At 41.1% G+C, this 19,154-nt stretch overlaps 2 protein-coding genes across 11 annotated transcripts in view; both read left to right on the top strand.

Moving 5' to 3' along the window:
- Positions 1-640: 640 nt before the first annotated feature.
- On the top strand, positions 641-19,131 carry OVCH2 (ovochymase 2). Of its 5 annotated transcripts, XM_042035623.1 has the most exons (23): positions 651-798; positions 1,709-1,816; positions 1,936-2,033; positions 3,941-4,050; positions 4,979-5,070; positions 5,786-5,958; positions 6,177-6,272; positions 6,647-6,798; positions 7,394-7,589; positions 8,731-8,754; positions 10,398-10,488; positions 10,599-10,732; positions 11,171-11,311; positions 11,634-11,764; positions 12,160-12,253; positions 12,992-13,123; positions 13,494-13,571; positions 14,195-14,381; positions 14,617-14,686; positions 15,225-15,420; positions 15,693-15,844; positions 16,154-16,322; positions 16,742-19,131. In XM_042035623.1, the coding sequence occupies exons 3-23, from the start codon at positions 1,943-1,945 to the stop codon at positions 16,762-16,764; spliced, it is 2,532 nt and encodes an 843-aa protein (XP_041891557.1). In that variant the 5' UTR covers positions 651-798; positions 1,709-1,816; positions 1,936-1,942; the 3' UTR covers positions 16,765-19,131. The 5 variants fall into 5 exon arrangements, 3 of the variants coding, with proteins under 3 accessions (XP_041891559.1, XP_041891557.1, XP_041891558.1); XM_042035625.1 differs by lacking the exon at positions 16,154-16,322 and having other exon boundaries at positions 645-798; XM_042035624.1 differs by lacking the exon at positions 6,177-6,272.
- Positions 19,132-19,154, top strand: part of LOC121668147 (NADH-cytochrome b5 reductase 2) — a 39,165-nt gene continuing 39,142 nt past the window's right edge. For all 6 annotated transcript variants that reach the window (XR_006017269.1, XR_006017270.1, XM_042035632.1 and 3 more), the window contains exon 1: positions 19,132-19,154. This exon is cut by the window's right edge and continues 140 nt beyond it. The gene's annotated coding sequence lies outside the window, so the exon portion shown is untranslated.

The raw sequence follows: 19,154 nt of genomic DNA on the forward strand, positions 1-19,154 counted from the left end.
ACAAGAAGCAACTTTTCTAGCAAGAGTTAAACTTCCTCTGTCCTGCAGTTGGGCCATCTCAGTGGTCCACTGACCCAAGGCAGGCTGTGTTCCCTCCCACCCGCCCCCCACCCCCTGTAAAAACCCCTCAAAGCCAGGAGAAAAAGCGACTGGAGGGCTCTGATGATGAGTATTATCAATATTCTTCACTTTCTCTTGGTTTTAGATTTATTTGGATGTGTGCATGATTATTTTTTAATGACCTCATAGCAAGGAGCAGCTGTGCATTCCTACAGCATGGAGCACACTTTGATTTACAAGCATTTTATTCTCCGACGGCACAGCAAAATAAGGGACAGCCCAGACTGATTAACATTAATTTGTGCCAGAATTTTGGGGCCAGCAGGAACTGGCTCTACCTGCTAAAACCTGGCTCAGGCTGTTTGGGACAGTTAGTGATTTAATGGCTACATTTTTTTTTGCTACAAAGGTTTGGGGCACAGAGCCAGCTCTGCTTTGAGATTCAGAGCAAAGGCCTGGATGGAGATCAAGTGGTGAGATTTGACCTTTGCCTGTGGTGAGGGTCATGCTGGTCTGGAATGATGCTGGTCAGGAATGATGCGGGTCAGGAATGATGCTGGCAGTGCTGCCTGCCAAAGCTGCCAGTGTTAGGAGCCTAGCAGCTCTGCAGCGGGGCGGTGCCTCTGTCTGCACGGAGGATAAAGGGAACAGCTTCAGGAGAACTTGAAATACGTAGCAGAAGAGGAGAACATGGAATAATAGGACAAGAAAGCCTCCACTTCCGTTCTGCCATCCCAGGTAAGGAGCAGCTTGTACAGAACGTGCCCCTCTGTGCTTTTTCTGTCTGATCTCTTTGATGCTGCACAGGCAGTGTTGCCTCTCTGTGAGAAATTGGAATGTGCTGATTGTTTCTCCATTTGCCAAATGGGCAGGATGTTTCTATTTCTCATCAGTGGCTTGTGCAGCATCACTCATAACCATGGAGATTGTTCATTCCTGTTTTCATACCATCCTGTTGCAGTGGGTGAGCAGGGAGCTCTGCTGTACATGGAACTGGTTTGGGGGTCTGGAAGGCTTGTTTTGTCCCTGCAAAATACAAATGAATCCCTGAAGGAAAGCAGCTTTCAAAAGTTTTTGATTAGAGCTGGAATAGTGTTGGTGATACAGGTCTCAGAAGTTGCAGAAGTGGAGATTTCCCCAGGACTAGTAGGAAAACTTCACTCTAAATAAATTCTGTATTTATAACAGAAAACCAACTGCAACTCAAAGTTTCTAGGACAGGGTTTATATTCAGTTGTTATAAAATTGCATATTCAGAATAAAAGCTGGGGTTTGTTATCCTTTGACTGGCAGAGGAAAGAATGAAAAACTAGAAATGAATAAGCACATAAATGATTGTTGGGATGGTCCCTGATAGTGGACTGGGGGGGATTGTTATTGTGAAACCCTTGGCCAAACAGTGGAACACTGAGCACGCTGCAAACAACATTATAAACTCACAATGTGCTTCTCAGGTCTGGAAAAGTGGCTAAATATAAAGAGTGCAGGAAATATAAAGTGTTGCTTCCTCAAAAGCTGTAGAAATTGTTGGGGCAAATAGCGACTGATATTTTCTTCATGTGAGTTCTACTTCCATGTGCAGATCTGCCTGGGTAAGTGTTGCTAGCAAAGCATGCAATGGTAACTTCATTTTGTCATTTTGTCTCAGGAAAAATAGTTTCAGAGAGGATTCCAGTTGGTATTTTACAGCAAAGACTTCAGTGATGGTGTGTGGAAGAATCATGCTCTATTAAATCTGGAAAACTTCTTAGTGGAGGTAAGTGTTTTGTGGCTGGATTAATGAGTAACTTCTCCTCCAATGAGTTGCTGTTCCCCTGCAGGGTTTGGGTCTGGATTTCCCTCTCTGTGTCACAAACTCTCCCTGTTTTCACTCAGCCCCAGGATGTGCCTTTCCCCCCGAGAGCTGCAGCTGCTGCTGCTGGGGCTGGTCTGTGTCACAGAGCTTTGTGCTGTGCCAGCTGCTCTTCAGAAAGGTAGGAGGGAAATTTCACGTCCAATTTAACAGTTTTGGGTCCTGATGTTTCTGCTCCAAGGCAGAACAAGCTTGGGAGGCAGTGCTGAAATCAAGAAGCTGCACTGGTTTCACCCTCTGAGTTATCTATATGAAAGGTTTCTTTCAATGAGTAATTTTTTAATGAAGCTTTTGGTTGATTCCTTAATGATTCAGAACAAATAATGTTAACCTTGATTTATGATTAAATAAATAAAACTGAATACTTTCAAATTTGCAGCAAGGTCATGGTTTATCATGTTACCCATGGGGTACAAACAGAACACAGCAGGTTCTCCCTTCCATTGTCTTACATCTTAAAATCCAGAGTATTCATTTTTTGGAACAATTAATGATAGCAATTGTTCCTGCTTCCTTTGTGAAGATTTATGAATTTATAGAAAACAAGAATGGAAACCAGCAGCCTGTAAAGCAGTCAGGAATCTCTTGGGATTAAAAACTGCAAAGCATAGGGAATTTTAGAGTTTGTCAAAACACAGATAATAAAAGTTCTATTAATATTAATAAAAATATTAACTTATCACTTTAAAACTAACCTTGAACAGGAGGACAGAGTTATTCAATTCTGAAAGAAAAAATAAATTTTTATTTTGTGAATCCCTTTTTTTCATTTATTTCCTTATTCTCATTTGACCAGTACCAAATTCTTTCTAGTAAAACCTAAATCAATATTTAAAAAAAATTTTTGTCTGTGTTTCCTCTTTCCCCTGTCCTTGTGTCTTTGCACAAAGGGAAAAAGGTGAGTCGAATGAGAATTAGGAAAAAATGGGAAAAACCAGATAAATGAACTGCTTTGTTCCTATATAAAGGCTTTTTTATTTAAAAGCTGGTGTAAGTAGCATTGTGTCAGCATTATTGTGACACTTGCATCGGCCATGCTAATCCTGAGGTGACAGCAAAACCTTTTTTTGTAGATGTTGGATTCATCTGGTAGGTTGGAGAATTCCACGTTTCCCAGACAATTTGTACAAGTATTGGTCCTACATCCTTGGAACTCACCCACCTCTCTGCCAAAGCAACAACAAAATGGCCCAAGATTATGGATGCTGTATATTTCCCAACAGAGAGTTTAACAGAATTTGTAGTAAAATCTGTTAGCAATATGTTTTCAACGAGTTTTCATTGAAGTTTTCATCTTTAAGGAAAAAAAAAATAAAAAATTGTGGCCACTGTTGGGCTTGGGAAATGCAAAAATAAAGAACTCCTCTTTTACAACTTGCTCCTGGGCAGAACTGGTTGCTTTCCTTCTGTCTTTCTTAAAATACTACCAAAGGAGTAGTTATCACTGCAGACAATTGTTTCTATAAATATTCTCCTTTAGAAACACATACAGATGATAAACTTCCCTCAGCCATAGTAGATAATAACAGTGAGTTAAGAAGAAGTAAATCTGGCATAGTTACAGATGTTCTGGAGAAATCCAGCCACTGTTGTTGGTCATCAGGGTCTGTGTATTGTGCATTTTGACTCTGTCAAAAATATTTTCAGTACAAATGCTGGGTGCAAAGAGATTTCTGAAATTGATAACAAAACAGTGATTTAGCTCCAAAATAATTCCAAAACTTTCTTGAAAGAGGATATCTGCACAGGTGTTTGTTCATGGAGGCAAAATTTAATACATATGGCACAATTGCACCAAAATATGGTCATTTGGAGAACTTCCACAAAATAAAGTACACTGTCTTTTTCTTAGCCCAGTTTAGCCTTAGCCTGGGCAGTTTGTATTAGGAATTACAAGATGTGTTTCCTGACATGGCAGAGAGACTGAATTTTGCACCAAGCCATGCCTTCTAATTCCATGTTACCAAAAAAGAAGTAAAACTTGAATCCAGACTGAATCCTTCCTTTTTTCCCCCTTTCCCCCCTCAGATCCTAAGTGTGGGCAGAAAGTTCAAGAGACCAGCCCGTGGAGTTATTTTGCCCTCTTCACTCGGATCGTTGGGGGAAACCAGGCGAAGCAAGGCTCCCATCCATGGCAGGTTTGCACAAGCAAATGTGGTTTTATCTGCAGAAGAGAAGGCTTTGGGGTGACCTAGTTGCAGCCTTCCAGTACGGGAAGGGAGCCCACAAGAGAGCTGGAGAGGAACTTTTTACAAGAGCATGGAATGTCAGGATAAGGGGAAGTGGCTTCAAGCTGGAAGAGCGTAGGTTTAGATTGGCTATTAGGAAAAAGTTCTCTACTGTGAGGGTGGTGAGGCACTGGCTGCACAGAGAAGCTGTGACTGCTCCATCCCTGGAAGTGTTCAAGGCCAGATTGGATGGGGATCTGAGAAAACTGGTCTGGTGGAAGGGCAAGGGGGATTGGATCTTTAAGGTCCCCTCCAACCCAAGCCATTGTATGATAATGTATTGTTGAACTCCACCCCGATTTTATGAAAAGCAGTGAAGCAGGTGGAGAGAACTCAGAACCTGTCCTGCTTCCTGATAAAGTTTTGTTTATGGTTTTTATTTTATCACTCTTTCTGGAAGAGTATCTGTAGATGATTCTGTTGTAAATGGGTGAAACTGCTCAAAAATAGGGCACAGGACACCAACCCAAGTCCCTGGCTGCTGTCAGGCATCCTTGATTTGCAGTGCTCCCTGTGACCTGCAAAGGGAAAATTCTCAGCCAACCACTCACCTTCGCAGCCTGACGAGTACCTCAGTGACTTGGCATTTATTACAGGTGTGTTGCTTTTCCCCAGGCCCCAAGGCACAGCTGAGGGAAGAACAGCAAGGTTTGGGGTCTCTTAGGCTCAGGGATTCTGAGAATGCCATAGAAGTGTGTGTGCTGGGAATGCAGCATGTGCTTTGGCTGTGTGACTCCTTAGAGAGCACCTGTGTGTGCTCTCTCTGTTCTTCCCCAAAGGCAATTGGAGCAGACACAAAGGTTTTCTTTATTGGGTGTGTCTTCTTTAAATGCTGCAGGTTTCCCTGAAGAGAAGGCAAAAGCATTTCTGTGGAGGCACCATTGTTTCTGCTCAGTGGGTGGTCACAGCAGCTCACTGCACCCTGGGCAGGTATGGATGCAGTAGGAATTCAGGAGCAGGCTGCAGGTGCAGGAAAACGTGGATTGGAAACATGTGCTGTAGCATCTCTTTGTGGTGCTTACTTACAGGTGCTACCCTTTTATTTCTAATCATTATTTTCCATGTTTTAACTGAAAGGGAGAAAAAACCCTTTGAACATCACAAAACAATAAAGTTACAGAGTTTGGCAAAGACTGATTTTGGAAGTCTATGTAAAAAAATTAATTTGAAGCAGAATAAAGTGTTTATACTCATTGCTTTTGTGTTCCCTTGTTGCACATGTGATGTGGCAGCAGGAGCCCTAAAGAAGGATTCACTGTGGTTTCATGGCATTTTTAATAAACTCAGAATCCTAGAGAGATGATCTTATTTTTTCTGTACTTTCCTATGCCCAAATCTCCCCTCCTCCTTCAAAAAGCAGTGCATCCAAACACTTTTACACACAGCAAGAAGGCCTGGTTCCTTAGTGGACCACCAAACCATGGTCAGGCCTGTAGCAAAATGATTTTTCTTCTCAGTCCTTTTCATCCCCCAATTCCTACTACAGGGCTCACTCAGCTCCTCCTGAGTTTATTAAGTGCTCTAAAATCTGAAGATGAAAGGTATTGGGTGTCAGAAGTAATAACTTCTCTGTTTAAAAACAACTCTATTTTTCCCTTTCACGTTAAAGAATGAGCAGCTGAACTCTAATTTTCCTATTCCACAGGAACCTACTGCAATATTTGCGTGTCACTGCAGGAGAGCATGACTTGAGTCTCAAGGAGAACAGTGAGCAGACACTGCCTGTCAAATCTGTCATTCAGCACCCGAAGTTTGACCCCAAAACTCCAATGAACTATGACATTGCCCTTCTGAAGCTGGATGGCACCTTCAACTTCAGTAAGGCCAGAGTTAGCTGTGATCTTCTTCTCCAAGAGGAAAAGTTATTGTTCTTTGCATGCAGAAGATAAATTGTCAATATGAGATGAATTTTACAGATTCCACAAAAATAACAATACTTTTTTTTGGTTAAACCCCCCCCCAACACTTACAAAGGAAGCTTTTTGTAATTGTTCTTTCAAATACTTACCAGTAAAATTCGTGTCCATGTGTGGCAGGTTCCTCAGTTTTGCCAACATGTCTTCCTCACCCAGGTGAAAAATTTGAAGCAGGATTTATCTGCACTGCTTGTGGCTGGGGCCGTTTAAAGGAAAGTAAGCCACTCACATTATTATTTTTTTTTCTGAAACTAAGAGCTTGATTTCACAGGCCAGAGCCAGACCAAAAGTAACCATTGAAGGGTCTTAAGAATTGTAATAATCTCAAAATGGGGTCTTTGCTTCTATGCCCACCTGTGAATTACCTCAAAACTGGTCACCACAAAATCTAGACCTGCATTTCAATTTTGAAACATTTTGGAATTTTTTCAAGTAAAACTGCTTATATACAAAGATCTGGATGTTTGCCAAAACATGCTTGTAACCATAACATTGCTTGGAGCAAGTTCCCAACCAATTTTTGTGGTGTATTGAGAGTGGCATTAAGTTTACCTTCCAGCTTTTCTTATGAACATTTATTTGTGTTTCAGATGGACTGCTCCCTCAGGTCTTGTATGAAGTCAATCTACCAATCCTAAACAGCAGGGAGTGTTCAAGAGCACTATCAACTTTAAAGAAACCCATCCAAGGTGACACCATAATGTGTGCTGGATTTCCAGATGGAGGAAGAGATGCCTGCCAGGTCAGCTGAACTGAGGGCCCTGTGTGCTTAGGAGTGTTTCTCAGAAGCTCTGTGTGCCAAAGTAAATAAATACCCTGTAAACTGGGAGGTTTGGATGTATGAATTCTTTCAAAAGTTCCCTATGGGGAATGTACTTAATTACATGATTCCATATTAAATACTGTATGGGTTGTAGGACAGGTTCCTGAGAGCAGTTTTGCAATGTACCCCAGTGCAATAATGCTTATGGCTTTCTAACTTCAGAACACTTGATAAATTAATTAATGTTGGACAGATCCTGAGGACGAAAGCAGGAAGAATTGGATTGCAGGAAGGAGAGGAAGTGGGATAAAGGTTAAGTCATTGTTCCTCACTCCCTTTTTACGTGCTCAAACACGTCAGAGATGCACCCATGAGGGAATTAATCTGTCTCTCCTCCTCCTGACAATCCTGACTAAACACCCTAAAACCGTGTGTGTCTTCACAGTTCTTTTAAAATCACTGTGTCCTGTGATGCAGGTTTTTAGTAAGGCACAAAAGAGACCTCAATAAACTCTTTAAGGCTTGCTCAGTTGTACAAAGTCGGGCTCCTGGGATTTGCTTGGCTTTTTTCCAGGGAGACTCCGGAGGCCCCCTTTTATGTCGAGGCAAGCATGGTGCCTGGACTCTGGCTGGTGTCATCTCCTGGGGGATGGGATGTGCCCGTGGCTGGATAAGGAATGAGAAGAAGAAACACTACAACAGAGGATCCCCAGGAATATTCACAGACCTCAGCACAGTGCTTTCCTGGATTCAGGAGACCATGAATGCTGGTAATTAAGTCTGCACAGCAATGTGGCCCTCACGTGACAAATCCCCCGTCTCAGAACACTTTATTTAATTTTATCTTTTTTCAGGATTCTGCACTTACACGTTTTCCTGTTTCTTGGCAAAGCACTGCAGCATTTCACAGTCTCTTGAAGTGTATGGTACTGACTGCCAGCTGTCAAAACCAAATTGAGAGCAATGTAGATGTTTGCTTCTCTTCCACTTTGCCTCCTACTTGGACTCTTTTTTTTTAAAGAATGGTCCTTTTATGCAGCTAGCCAGTTAGCATGGTTTTAAAATTTTTAATTTTTTTTTAGTGGACATTCACCAGCTGAAAGTGTCAAAGATTCAGAGATTCCTTAAGCACTTCTTTGAAGTCACTTGTCATTTTCCTTGGCTAAAACATGTTGGATCAGACATATGACAACATGGGGACAAGTCACACTCACAAGTGCTTTTGTTCACTCTTCCCAAAAGGCCATGAATTCCCTCTGTGCTGGGGAACAGTGTGACCATCAGCCACCACTTCCAAAGCCATGGAGCTGGAGATAAAAATGTCAGGGGTGAAATTCACTGAGAGTAATAAGAAACTGAATTGATATTTTCTTCTACATTGGGCTATTTTTGTTAAAGGGTTTTGGAGACTGTGTTAAAACACAGAGAACTGAAAAACTGAGGGAGGGTTATTTAACAGGTTTAGTCAATGAGAAGAAAAAAATTGGGAGGGGAAACCAAAATTTCCTGTTAGAAACCATCTTCAGCTGGTGATGCAAAGAAGGAACCCCCATAATGTGTCAGAGAAAAATGAAAAGGGTTTATCTTCTGAAAAAGTGCTGCTCAGACTGAGTAGTGGCCTGTCAAAGGATGGTTCATTCTGGAAGTGGCTGCTCCAGAACTGTTTATTCCAACGTCAGCATTGCCTAAACTTGCAATTTTGTTTTGATTCCAAGCCCTGGTTTATTGTTGGCGCTGTGTCCCCAAAAACCATTGGGAGTTACCTTAGTGCCAGCTGTATAAAATTGCCATTTCACGTGAAGTAAAAATAGTAAAATAAAATAAGTAAAAAAAAAAAAGTAAATTGTGAATATGAAGCTACAGTAATTTATTCTTCTTTTTCTACCCCCTTCCCTATCCCTCCTTTATCAGATCTGAAAGTGAAAAGCTCCACAGGTGAGTACACTACTTTTCCTCACTGTCTTCTATCTGTGTTAGAGCACAAAAAGTCCCCCCAAATAGTCATTTATAAAATTTATAAAGGAGCTTGACTCATTAAAACACTTGAAAATACATAATTTAAATAGATATGTTTTTTCTCCTGGTTCTGTAAAAAAAAAAAATTACTTTTGTAAGGTTTTATTTATGTATTGGTGACTTAATTAAAAGTAATTTCCCTTAAGACAGCTACATATATAAGGCCGTAGTTTTATTGAAATACAAATAAAATTAATGGGAAAAATGCAGAACAGAAGCTCCAGTAAAGCATGAGAGCTAGTGACATAAATACTATATAAAAATGTATATTCTAAAAAGAAAGTGTGAGGTAAACTAGTCGTACTTTTGCACAGTTTGGGGTGACTCCATTTACTTGTCTGTCTATTTGTGAGAATGAAATAAAAAAAAAAAAAACCCAAAAGCCTCATGAAACCCAACACTAAATGTAACATGTTTTAAATTTAGATCTTTCATTGATTCAGCCAAGTGAATATTTGTCCTGTTCATCAAGTTCATGCAAGGATAATGGGAACAAGTCTTATGAACTAGACCTTAAAACATTAATTTCTGTAACCTAGAGTGAGATTTGTCAGATGATAAATGATGGGCACACTGTCAGTTAGTGTAGACTTGCTTTGGCCAGGGAGAACTGGGTATTTAAGTACTGTTTGTGGCTTTTTGAAAGTTTTTACTGGTCTTCCCAGGATGCTGCAGGGGAAATAATCTTATAAATACTTGATTCCTTAAATTTGTTTACATACATATAGTTGTTGATAAATGTTGCTTTTACTGGGTTACCTTGCAAGCAGAAGGAAGGGAGATGATTTTTGTAAGTTATTGTGTTTCTGCTGACACTTGGCTGGAGAGGAAATCTTCTGCTTCTTCTATTAAAGTGTTTTTAACAGCACAGTGTACAGTTGCAAAAGTCTCCTGCTGTAACATAACAAAGGGCATTATTACAAATGGGCTGCCATGAACACTTTTGTTATGCTCTGGGGTATCTGTTTTTACTCAGAGAAAATTATTTGTACTGAAATCTTCATGTAGCGAAGAGTTTCTTTAAGGTAAAAAACAAGCACTGCCATTTTTACAAAAAAAATGATAGCCTATTGGCAGGGCTTCATTCTTGCTCCCAGATTATGGGGTTTCAACCTGTTTTACCATAATTCCAAACAAAAGAGAGAAGAGAGAAGACACAGCACCAATCTGCCAGCAGAAACAAAGTACTTTGGCAAGATGTAAACTTACTCCCTATTCCCCTGCTCTGTTTGTTCAAGTTCCAAGACTTTACTTCTGTTCCCTACCATAATCCCTCCTTAAAATATATAGTATCACAAGTTTTCTAATCCATGAGAGAGTTCCAGGGCAGCAGTAGTGCATCTTACAGAGCTGGACTTGCATTGACTGAAAAACAAAAGTATTTCCAGCACAATTTTGCTTCCCACCCCACCTTCAGTCTGACATCACTAATATGTTTACACTTTGCCAAAGTACAGCTGAGCAATCCTGTCCCACAATATCCTTGAGATGTTTGAGCTTTCTGGTGGCACAGCTGATTGCATTGTCAAGCCTGATTCCTTCTATTATGTTTTAACCCACAGTGTTTTGTAGTGTTCAGGATGGCAAACTCTGCAACAGTGAAGGGGAATTACATTTTCCCGCAAGGCCTGAACAGTTCTATCAAAACCACCAGTATGTAGAGAACACACAGTCTTCCCCCAGAAAATATTCCCCATACAAGTGTAGGTTTTGGGGTGGTTTTTGTTGCATTTTTGTGAATGGGAACTAATTTCTTATTCCAGATTGTGTATATGGACTCTATCTGTGCCAGAAGGGAATTACATACGGCTTCGTTTCTCCCACTTTGATGTGGAGCAAGAAACGTTCTGTGACTATGATTCTTTATCAGTCTATTCAAAAGATGACAGACTTGTGGGTGAGTTGCTGCCCCCTTGTTCTTTGAAATAATCATTCAGGTTGGAGGAAAAGACCTTTGAGATCTGTAACCTGTCAGAGTACTCTTTATTCTAACAGCAAGTGCACCCAGTGAGGATGTGGTGGTTGGTTATGTTTCACTTGCATTTGCTTGATTGATACATTGAGACGTAGGATCTGAAATAAGAGTGTGGGAAGAGAAGAGGCTGGAAAATGCCTGGTAGGGAACTGCATCACATTTCTGGTGTCAATGATTTTCAATTTTTAATACAGCAAATCTGTATAATCTAATGGATTAACAGGGAAAGTAGAGGGATGAATAGGAAATTTCCTTTTCATCCTAAAATTTTTAGAGCTAAGTATTAAAAATGGTACATTCAAGTTTTCTCAAGTAACTAAAGGCCTTAAATTGTGATTATTCTCTAATATTATGTTTCAGGGAAATTCTGTGGAAGAGATCTTCCATTACCTATTTTGATTGGCTCCAATAGCATAAGGCTGAAATTTGTTTCTGACGATGAGGATTATGGAACTGGTTTTTCAATTACCTACAAAGCTCTTACACCAGATATTCCTCCTGGTAAGTCTAAGCCAAGTAATGTGCCTGCCTACACTCTTGGGTGGTGACCTGAAAAAAAATGTCAGGAGAAAATCAATCAGAGGAAGCTCCTGTGGTATTTCTGTGTGGATGATGCTTTCGTGGGGGGCCTTGAGGGAGGCAGCTGAGGCTGTAACACCTCATGGAGAATTGCTTTTGGTTTTGCTGTGTGCAGCAGTTCACCATCCCTAGGAATGGGCCCAAGGGCCACCTGCTGAGCTTTAAACAAACTCCTGCTCTTCTTGTTCTAGCAGCATTTCCAGCTGGTTCTTTCCTTTCCCTTTTTGTCTTCCTGGATTTCCAGATGCTGGCTGTGAGTCCCTAGCTGTCCTTTTTGAAGAAGGAGTGTTAGAGAGTATGCACTACCCAGAGCACTACAGCAACATGGCAGACTGTCAGTGGATTATCTGTGCTCCAAAGGACCACGTAGTCAAGGTATAACATGAACCCTTCTTGTGTCTGCAGGATGGAAGTGGGCACCACTGAGTTAACAAGAAATTATGCAGCTAAGGACAAACAAGATCAAGCAACATGAGCATGAATAATGCTGCTGGATGCAGTTAACAGGAATCACTTTCCATCCCAAAAGACAGATAGGTTTGGATTTGTCCTTTAGGTTATGGTAAAAAAGGATTTCCTGAGTTAAATTTTATCATGGCAATTCTTTTTTTCATAAATTTAATATTTATGTATCACCTGTGAGAGGTCTGAATGTCACAGAAACCAAACCTTGCAGGAATCACTCAGAATACTAAAGACTCTGTAGATCTTTGAATTTTTTCCATATGACTTTCACAACAAGGTTCACTCTTCCATTTTTTTATTTAAAGCTTACATACCAGTATTTTGAAGTAGAAGAAAGTGAAGATTGCTCCTGTGATGCTGTGACCGTGTATGAGGATGTGGGAAAAGAGGAGGAAATCGGTTTGACTTTTGATTTTTTATTTTGAGGATGATCTATTTCTTTACTAGCCCTGTTGTCCAGCCTATATCAACTTCTAGAGTATCAGGTGATGTTATATGTACTATAATGTAAAATATAATGTAAAAATGCTTGCAAGTACTGATAATTCTTCTCAACCTACAGAGGCAAAGCCATGTTGAAGACAACTGGTTTTGAGTGTTTAAATTCTGTATGAAATGCAGTTCTGAATTAATGTAAATGAAGAAAAGACATAGGACAGTAATTTGGGTTTACAGTGATGATCACACACAAAGCAACCAAGACCTCTCCTTTTCAGAATGCAGTTGTTCTTCACTCAAGAGGATGTAATTTTTGCCACTTGGTTTATAGTGAAAGAGAGGAAGGCCTATCCCAAAAACCTGTTTTCAACATTTGCTTGAAGCTGGTGCTTAGATTAGGGAAAATCAGGTAGCTGGGGTGTTTCACGTGTAAGGGCAACATGTGGGTGCTACAATAGACTTGTGAAACGATGCCAGAGACTCCTTGTTCTGATGAGGTAATTGCTGAACAAGGACAGGCTATCAGGAATAATAAAACAGTCCTTCAGCCTCGGTCTGCTTACCTCTTGGTCATGGTTATGTTTTACCTTCCTGTCTGAGAGCTGGAATATACAAAATATTGTGCACCCACTGTTGAAATGGAGAAGGCTTCAAAAGTACCTGTTAATTTGTAGTAAGCCTTTGCTTTCTCATTTTTAGCTAAGTTTTGTGGATTTGCCCTACCAGCACCTGTTCTAAGCTCCTCTGCTGTGATGCTGGTTGTCTTCCACTCTGATGAAACAGAGACCTTTGGAGGATTCAGAGCTACAGTCTCCTTTGTTCATGTACCAGGTAATAGAAGAAACTTGGGAAAATGACTCCTTGGGGGAGCACAAAGGGCTCTTCAATGAATTGACAGCTCAGAAATATTTTGCTCTAGGAGAGTCTCATCTAACAAATTGTTTCAGTGAAAAAAGTGGATTGTGACCCTCTTATGGCATTAAACAAAGGCCTACCGAATGGTGAAGACAAACAATGAATCTATGCAAAACCTGAGAGTTTTGTTTGTGGTGCATTTTAAACAGCACTTTACTACTGTAACAGCCCAGATCCCTACAACAGAATTCCTCCTGCAAAAATAAATAAGGTATTAAAAGTGATTCTATAATACAAATATTACTCAAGACATCCTGTTAACACACTCACCACCCTCATTTTCTAGATTTAGATACTTTGAATTCAACTAATGAAGATTTTGAAAATATGGATATTACTGAAGAAGAAATACAGGTTACAACAGGTAAGACTACCTGAGTTATACTTACTTCATGGGAATAGAGAGTACCCTTTGGACTATAAATTCTTCAAATACTTAATGGTTGCAGTTGGCCCAGATTTTTTAGTAAGATATTTTGAGGAAATAAAAAGATGCCCAGTGACATTTACATGCTTTGGCTTTAGTAGAACCTAGTTTTTCTTGTCTCCTTCATCTTGCCAAGTCATGTACAGCAATGCAATAATATTTCAGTTTGTATGTCAGTTTACACCTACTTCCTTTGGGGAAAAAATTGCAAAGACTACAGGGTAATTGAAAACAATAACCAGCATTTTAGAGCTGCCCTTTTTTCCTTTAGTACTCTATGGAGAATGGGATGAGTCCCTGTTCATTTTAGGTTTGAGGCTAAAACTTCTGAAGGGAAGTGGTAGCTTTCATCTTGGTGAAGGTCTGTTTTTGCTAAGATCATCTCCTCAAGGTGGCCTGAACATTTGGATGCTATTTAATGAGGGAAGATGGAAAATTTAGCAAAAAAGGGGGAGGTGGAGCTTGAGAAACTGTGGGGTAGCCCTTAACTGGAACGTTCTTTACTTCTCCAAATCTTAACCTCTAAATGCTTCTTGGAACACCAACGCTTTCTGTTTCAGAGGATGCTTGTGGAATGCCTTCAAACCAGCCCAGGTTCATCTTCAGTAGGATAATTGGAGGTGAAGAAGCTGTACAATACTCATGGCCTTGGCAGGCCAGTGTACAAATTGCAGATGAGCACATCTGTGGAGGAGCAGTTCTTACCAAAGAATGGGTTGTCACAGCTGCCCACTGCCTTAATTCCAGGTAAGTGCACTGGGATGTGCCCTTCCCTGGGAATGTCTGTAACTCATGGTGTGTCCCTGCAGCCTGCTGGTTCCATCCAGGCTGGCTGGCACAGGTTTGGTTACACCTATTTACAGCTTACACTGGCTCTGGATTCTTCTGCTCCGCACACATGTGCTAGGAACACATTTTAAGATTCACAGGTTTCAAGACTGCTGTTCTATCAGCCTGACAGTGAACATTTTTTTTTCCTTAGGGAAGCATACAGAGACTTATGGATGGTGGTAACAGGACTTCATGATCTTACAGAGCAAGAGTACAGACAGGTACCATGTGTTCTGTTTAGTAATGAAATACAAATCAATCTTGCAAAATAGTTTTTTAATGTAAATGCAACTCCCAAATTGTCCATATGCAGCAATCTAACAGCCTACACGGTGATCCTAATCTACATTTGCACAACAGCTTTTGTGTGACTATCAACACACTGTGCCTTCACTGAGCTCTAAAGCTCAGTATTCCAGAGGATGTGGGAGTGAGAAGTGTATTGTCTCTGTACTCACTGGTGACTGTCACCAAGACAGAAATAACTGGGGCACAAGTTGCCACTTTGCTCACATTGGATAAAGGTTTTTCCAAGACTCCCTTCCTACCCTTGCTGGATGGAGTTTTCTGCATGCTCCCTGTTCCATGTCACAGATGCATGATCTTGACTTGTTAATATCAGAAAGCTGGTGGTTTCTGGAGATGCTTTTACATGTGTACTCCTCTTAAAGCATCTTGGAAATTGAAATAAAACCGAAGATGCTTAAAGCCTCACATTCCCAAGCCATTCAGAAAATGTCGATGTCTTTGCTTTCCTAGAAAAGGTCAGTCAAGCAGTGTATTACACACCCAAGTTTTAATGAGACCACTCTGGACTCTGACATTGCCCTACTGCAACTGGCTGAGCCCTTGGAATTCAACCCCTCGGTGCTCCCAGTGTGCCTCCCTGACAAGGAGGAGGTGCTGCAGCCCTCGAGGATGTGTGTGGTCACAGGGTGGGGTGCACCTGAAGCAGGTATGCAGTCTTTGCTGGTTGGGCATGTTGTAGCTGTGTTTTAAATACCACATTCTGTGTTGGAACAGTCCTTCTGTCAATACATTAGTTTTCGGAGAACAGACATGTTAAAAAGTTTTCACTTGCGTAAGCTCAGCTAGACATGAAGGGACGTGGGTGGGAGGAGAGAAAACAGATAATTTAGATTGAGACCATTTGAAAAGGAGAGGAGTAAATCCTCCTTCTGGAACCACTAATTCATGCCTCTATTGGATGATGTGTTTTAATTCAAGACAGAGAAAAGGGGAAAAAACTGCAGCAGCTGGAAGTCCCCATCCTGGCACTTGACGTCTGTCAGAGCTATTACATAAACCTTCCCAATGAAGTGACCCAGAAGATGATCTGTGCCGGATTCCCTCTGGAAGAAGGCAAGGACTCATGCACAGTAAGTTGCATCACCCCTGGGATATGGCCAGATGGGTTCTAGAAAAGGGAGCGTAAAACCTCCCAAAGGTGTTTTCTTGCAAACAGGCTGTGGTGATTTACAGAGAGAGACTCCTTAGCAGTCGGATTTTAATTACCCATATTGCAAAAAGAGCCACTTCCCTTGAACAAAGGTTGTGCCTTTCTATGTCTTTTAAAAATGGAGACCCCCAAGCACGTGAGCAGCCGGGCCCTCTCCTTGCTGAACTGATATTTTAAAAACAGAAGGAGTGATGTTGGCTCATGACAAGGTTCCTTTGTCCTTGTGCAGGGCGATTCTGGAGGCCCATTAGTTTGTCCTTCAGAAGAAAACTCGGGATTTTACACCCTTCATGGAATTACTAGCTGGGGCTTGGGATGCGGAAGGAAGAACTACCCAGGAATATACACCAACGTTGAGTTTTTTGTTGACTGGATCAAGAGCAATATTAATAGTAGTGGTGTGTATTAAAAAAAAAAATCCAATTAAATTAAGCCTTTTGCTATTGCTGGGTGTTTTACCTGAGGTCTTTTCCAGGGTGCCATTTTCATATTTGGATGTCCAGCACTTCCTGAGATCTTGGCTGTTTAAAATATCCCAAGCTGAATGTCCAGAAACAGACAAATTTAAACCAATAGTAATTTCTGAAAATCTTATTTCTTCCCACTGTATTATTATTCCACTCTCTACTGCATTTCTTGTGTGGATAAATGTTTTCCTTACAATGGCTTTGCAGCTTCATTTCTCAGGGTTGGGAGAAGTAGAGAAGCATGAACTGACAGGTGATGGCAGCCGAGTCCACTTTGGCAAGTTCACAGCCTGTCTTTATTCCTGATCTTTGCAACATTTACCCTGTCTCATTTTTCTTCTTTTTTTCAGATCTCCCCATTTCCGTTGTGTGACTGTCAGAAGAACCTTTCTGATGGATCCCGTTGTGAAACACTTCCAAAGCACAAATGTCATTGAGAACAAAATTTGGTGGGAGAATCTCAGTTCATGATTGATGAACAGACTCCAGAGTAGATGATACTTACCCTCCTGGTGAATTTACTGCTGATTTACCTGGACTGAGCCTTTGGCTTTACATGTGTGTTGGAGCAGTCACAAGTTACCTGCAGGCTCCTGACACTCTGTTAATTCATCTTAGAAGGAAAAAGGGGCAAAATAACCTACATGAGCCAAGCATGTCCTTGAATGTAGTGCTGGAGAGTATAAAATACTGCAGGATAATTTTAATACAATTTCTGGTTTTACAAATTGTGTGCTGTTTAAACAAAACTGCTTGAAAAGACAGGTGTTACAGGCCAAGGGACCATGCAAAAACTGACAGCTATCCTAATTAATCTATGCATTAACTTGTAAATAGCAGTTTGTTTGATGTCCAAAAGGCTGTTTACACAAAAATCTGTGGTGACAGGCTCCAATTAGCTTTGCAGACCCTTCTGCTCTCAGCTTTAGTGTTTAGATCAGTAGGATAGTACAACAGGCAGCACAAGAATAATCCTCCTTTGACTCAATGGTCCAGATAATAACTAGAAGGTAAAAGATGTCATTTAGTTTCTGATGATATTAATGGCAAAAATATTTAGAGAGTTTTTCCCATGCAAGCATTTCGTGCCACTAACCCTCTTTTTTTTCTATTGTATTAGTTTTGAACTTATGTTCTTTGGATTTTTTCAAACCTTTAATTTTATTCTGTAGCTACGGAAACAATAATTTCACTGCCTTTATTCTCAAATGAATAAGGTAAACATTTTTCACCACTTTCTTCTCTTTGCTGTAAAGTTTGAGGCAAAAGCTCACAAAATATTGAGTATGAGTTTCTTGTGAAGATTTGAAAGTACTTAATAGTGGAAGGGCTATGGGAAAATTCTGATTCAGTGATTCAGATTAACAGGTGTGTTACATTGATAGAGTATGCTTGTTCTAGCTTTGATAAACACTCTGAAGAGATCTTAGGACATCAGTGGTGGGAATACATCCTTTGTAAATTTTTATAATAGAAGCCCGTTAATGTTTAGTTGTGGTGGAAGCTGCCGTTAGCTGTCTGTATCAGTTTATGCTGGGAGCAAATGTGTGTTATCTCTTGGCTGCTATTCTGTTTTGCTTAACAGGAACAAGGTGGCTTTTATCTGTTTATTAATTTAAGACAAGGATTTCAAGTGGATGTGTTCAGAAAAGCAAAAAATGTGTGGGGAGAAGTACAAGTGGCATCAGCTGTGCTGATATTGATATTTATCAGCAGTGGTTATATGCTGATAAATTGGTATTTCTTATGAAAATTCCTGTCTTGAATTCTGTCTTAAAATGTCTGGTTTTGATTTGATTGTTAGGGTACTAACTTTTTGCTTGGCTGCTTGATGTTGACCTTTTGTGGTTCTCCTAGTATGATTTTACAAGGAGCCGAGTTTTGCTTTTGTTTGTTACATCTTTTTAGTCTCTTGTGAGGTGCCGGTACCTTTTAGCAAGAGTGTGAACTGTTTCCTGATGCAAATGAAATCTGATTAAAAAAAAAAGTAAAAAAAAAAGAAAATTATGTTCAACGGGGCTCATGCAATGGGACTCTAATTTAGATTTTTAGGTGAGGCACTGTGACTGTAGGTTGTCCTGTTTGCCTCTGGAATGGTGTGCTGACGGTGTCCTGCTCTCTCTGTGCACCTCTGCCTGTGCAGATAACACAGGCCATGCTTTTCCTGACTCTCCTCCCACTGTGGGTCTGCTCAAAAGGACATAACAACCCCATTCTCACTGGATCTTCCCGGTTTTCTTTTCGCCCAGCTTTGTTTCCCTTGCCCTTTTCGAGAAGTGGCACGAGGGCAGGTTTATTTCTCATTTAGGAATCCATTTATTGCCATGCATGGGGTGCACAGAAATACCGCTATTTCTTCATCTCAAGTGACTAGTTCGACTTTGGGGCCCTCCCTTTCTTTTTCCTCACAGAAAGGATTGTTAAGCATCGGAATGGACCGCCCAGGGAGGTGGTGGACTCCCCATCCCTGGAGGTGTTTAAGGAAAGACTGGATGCGGCACTCAGTGCCATGGTGTGGTTGACACGGTGGTGTCCGGTCACAGGTTGGACTCGGTGATCTCAGAGGTCCTTTCCAAGCTAATCGATTCTGTGAAATCAGGAATTCGGCTCCCGGGGCAGCCTGACCTGCCCGGGCTAAGGGCGGACCGGGGCCCTCAGCAAGAGCCCGGCTCCAGCCTCCGCCCTGCCCCAGGCTGGACCGGGAGGCGGAACTCGCGGAGGAGCCGGGAGGAGGAGCCGGGAGGAGGAGCCGGGAGGAGGAGC

This window comes from Corvus kubaryi, unplaced genomic scaffold (assembly GCF_017639235.1).
Source record: "Corvus kubaryi isolate FWS band 111438036 unplaced genomic scaffold, C.kubaryi_AGA036_p1.0 37384, whole genome shotgun sequence".
NCBI classification, from domain to species: Eukaryota; Metazoa; Chordata; class Aves; order Passeriformes; family Corvidae; genus Corvus; species Corvus kubaryi.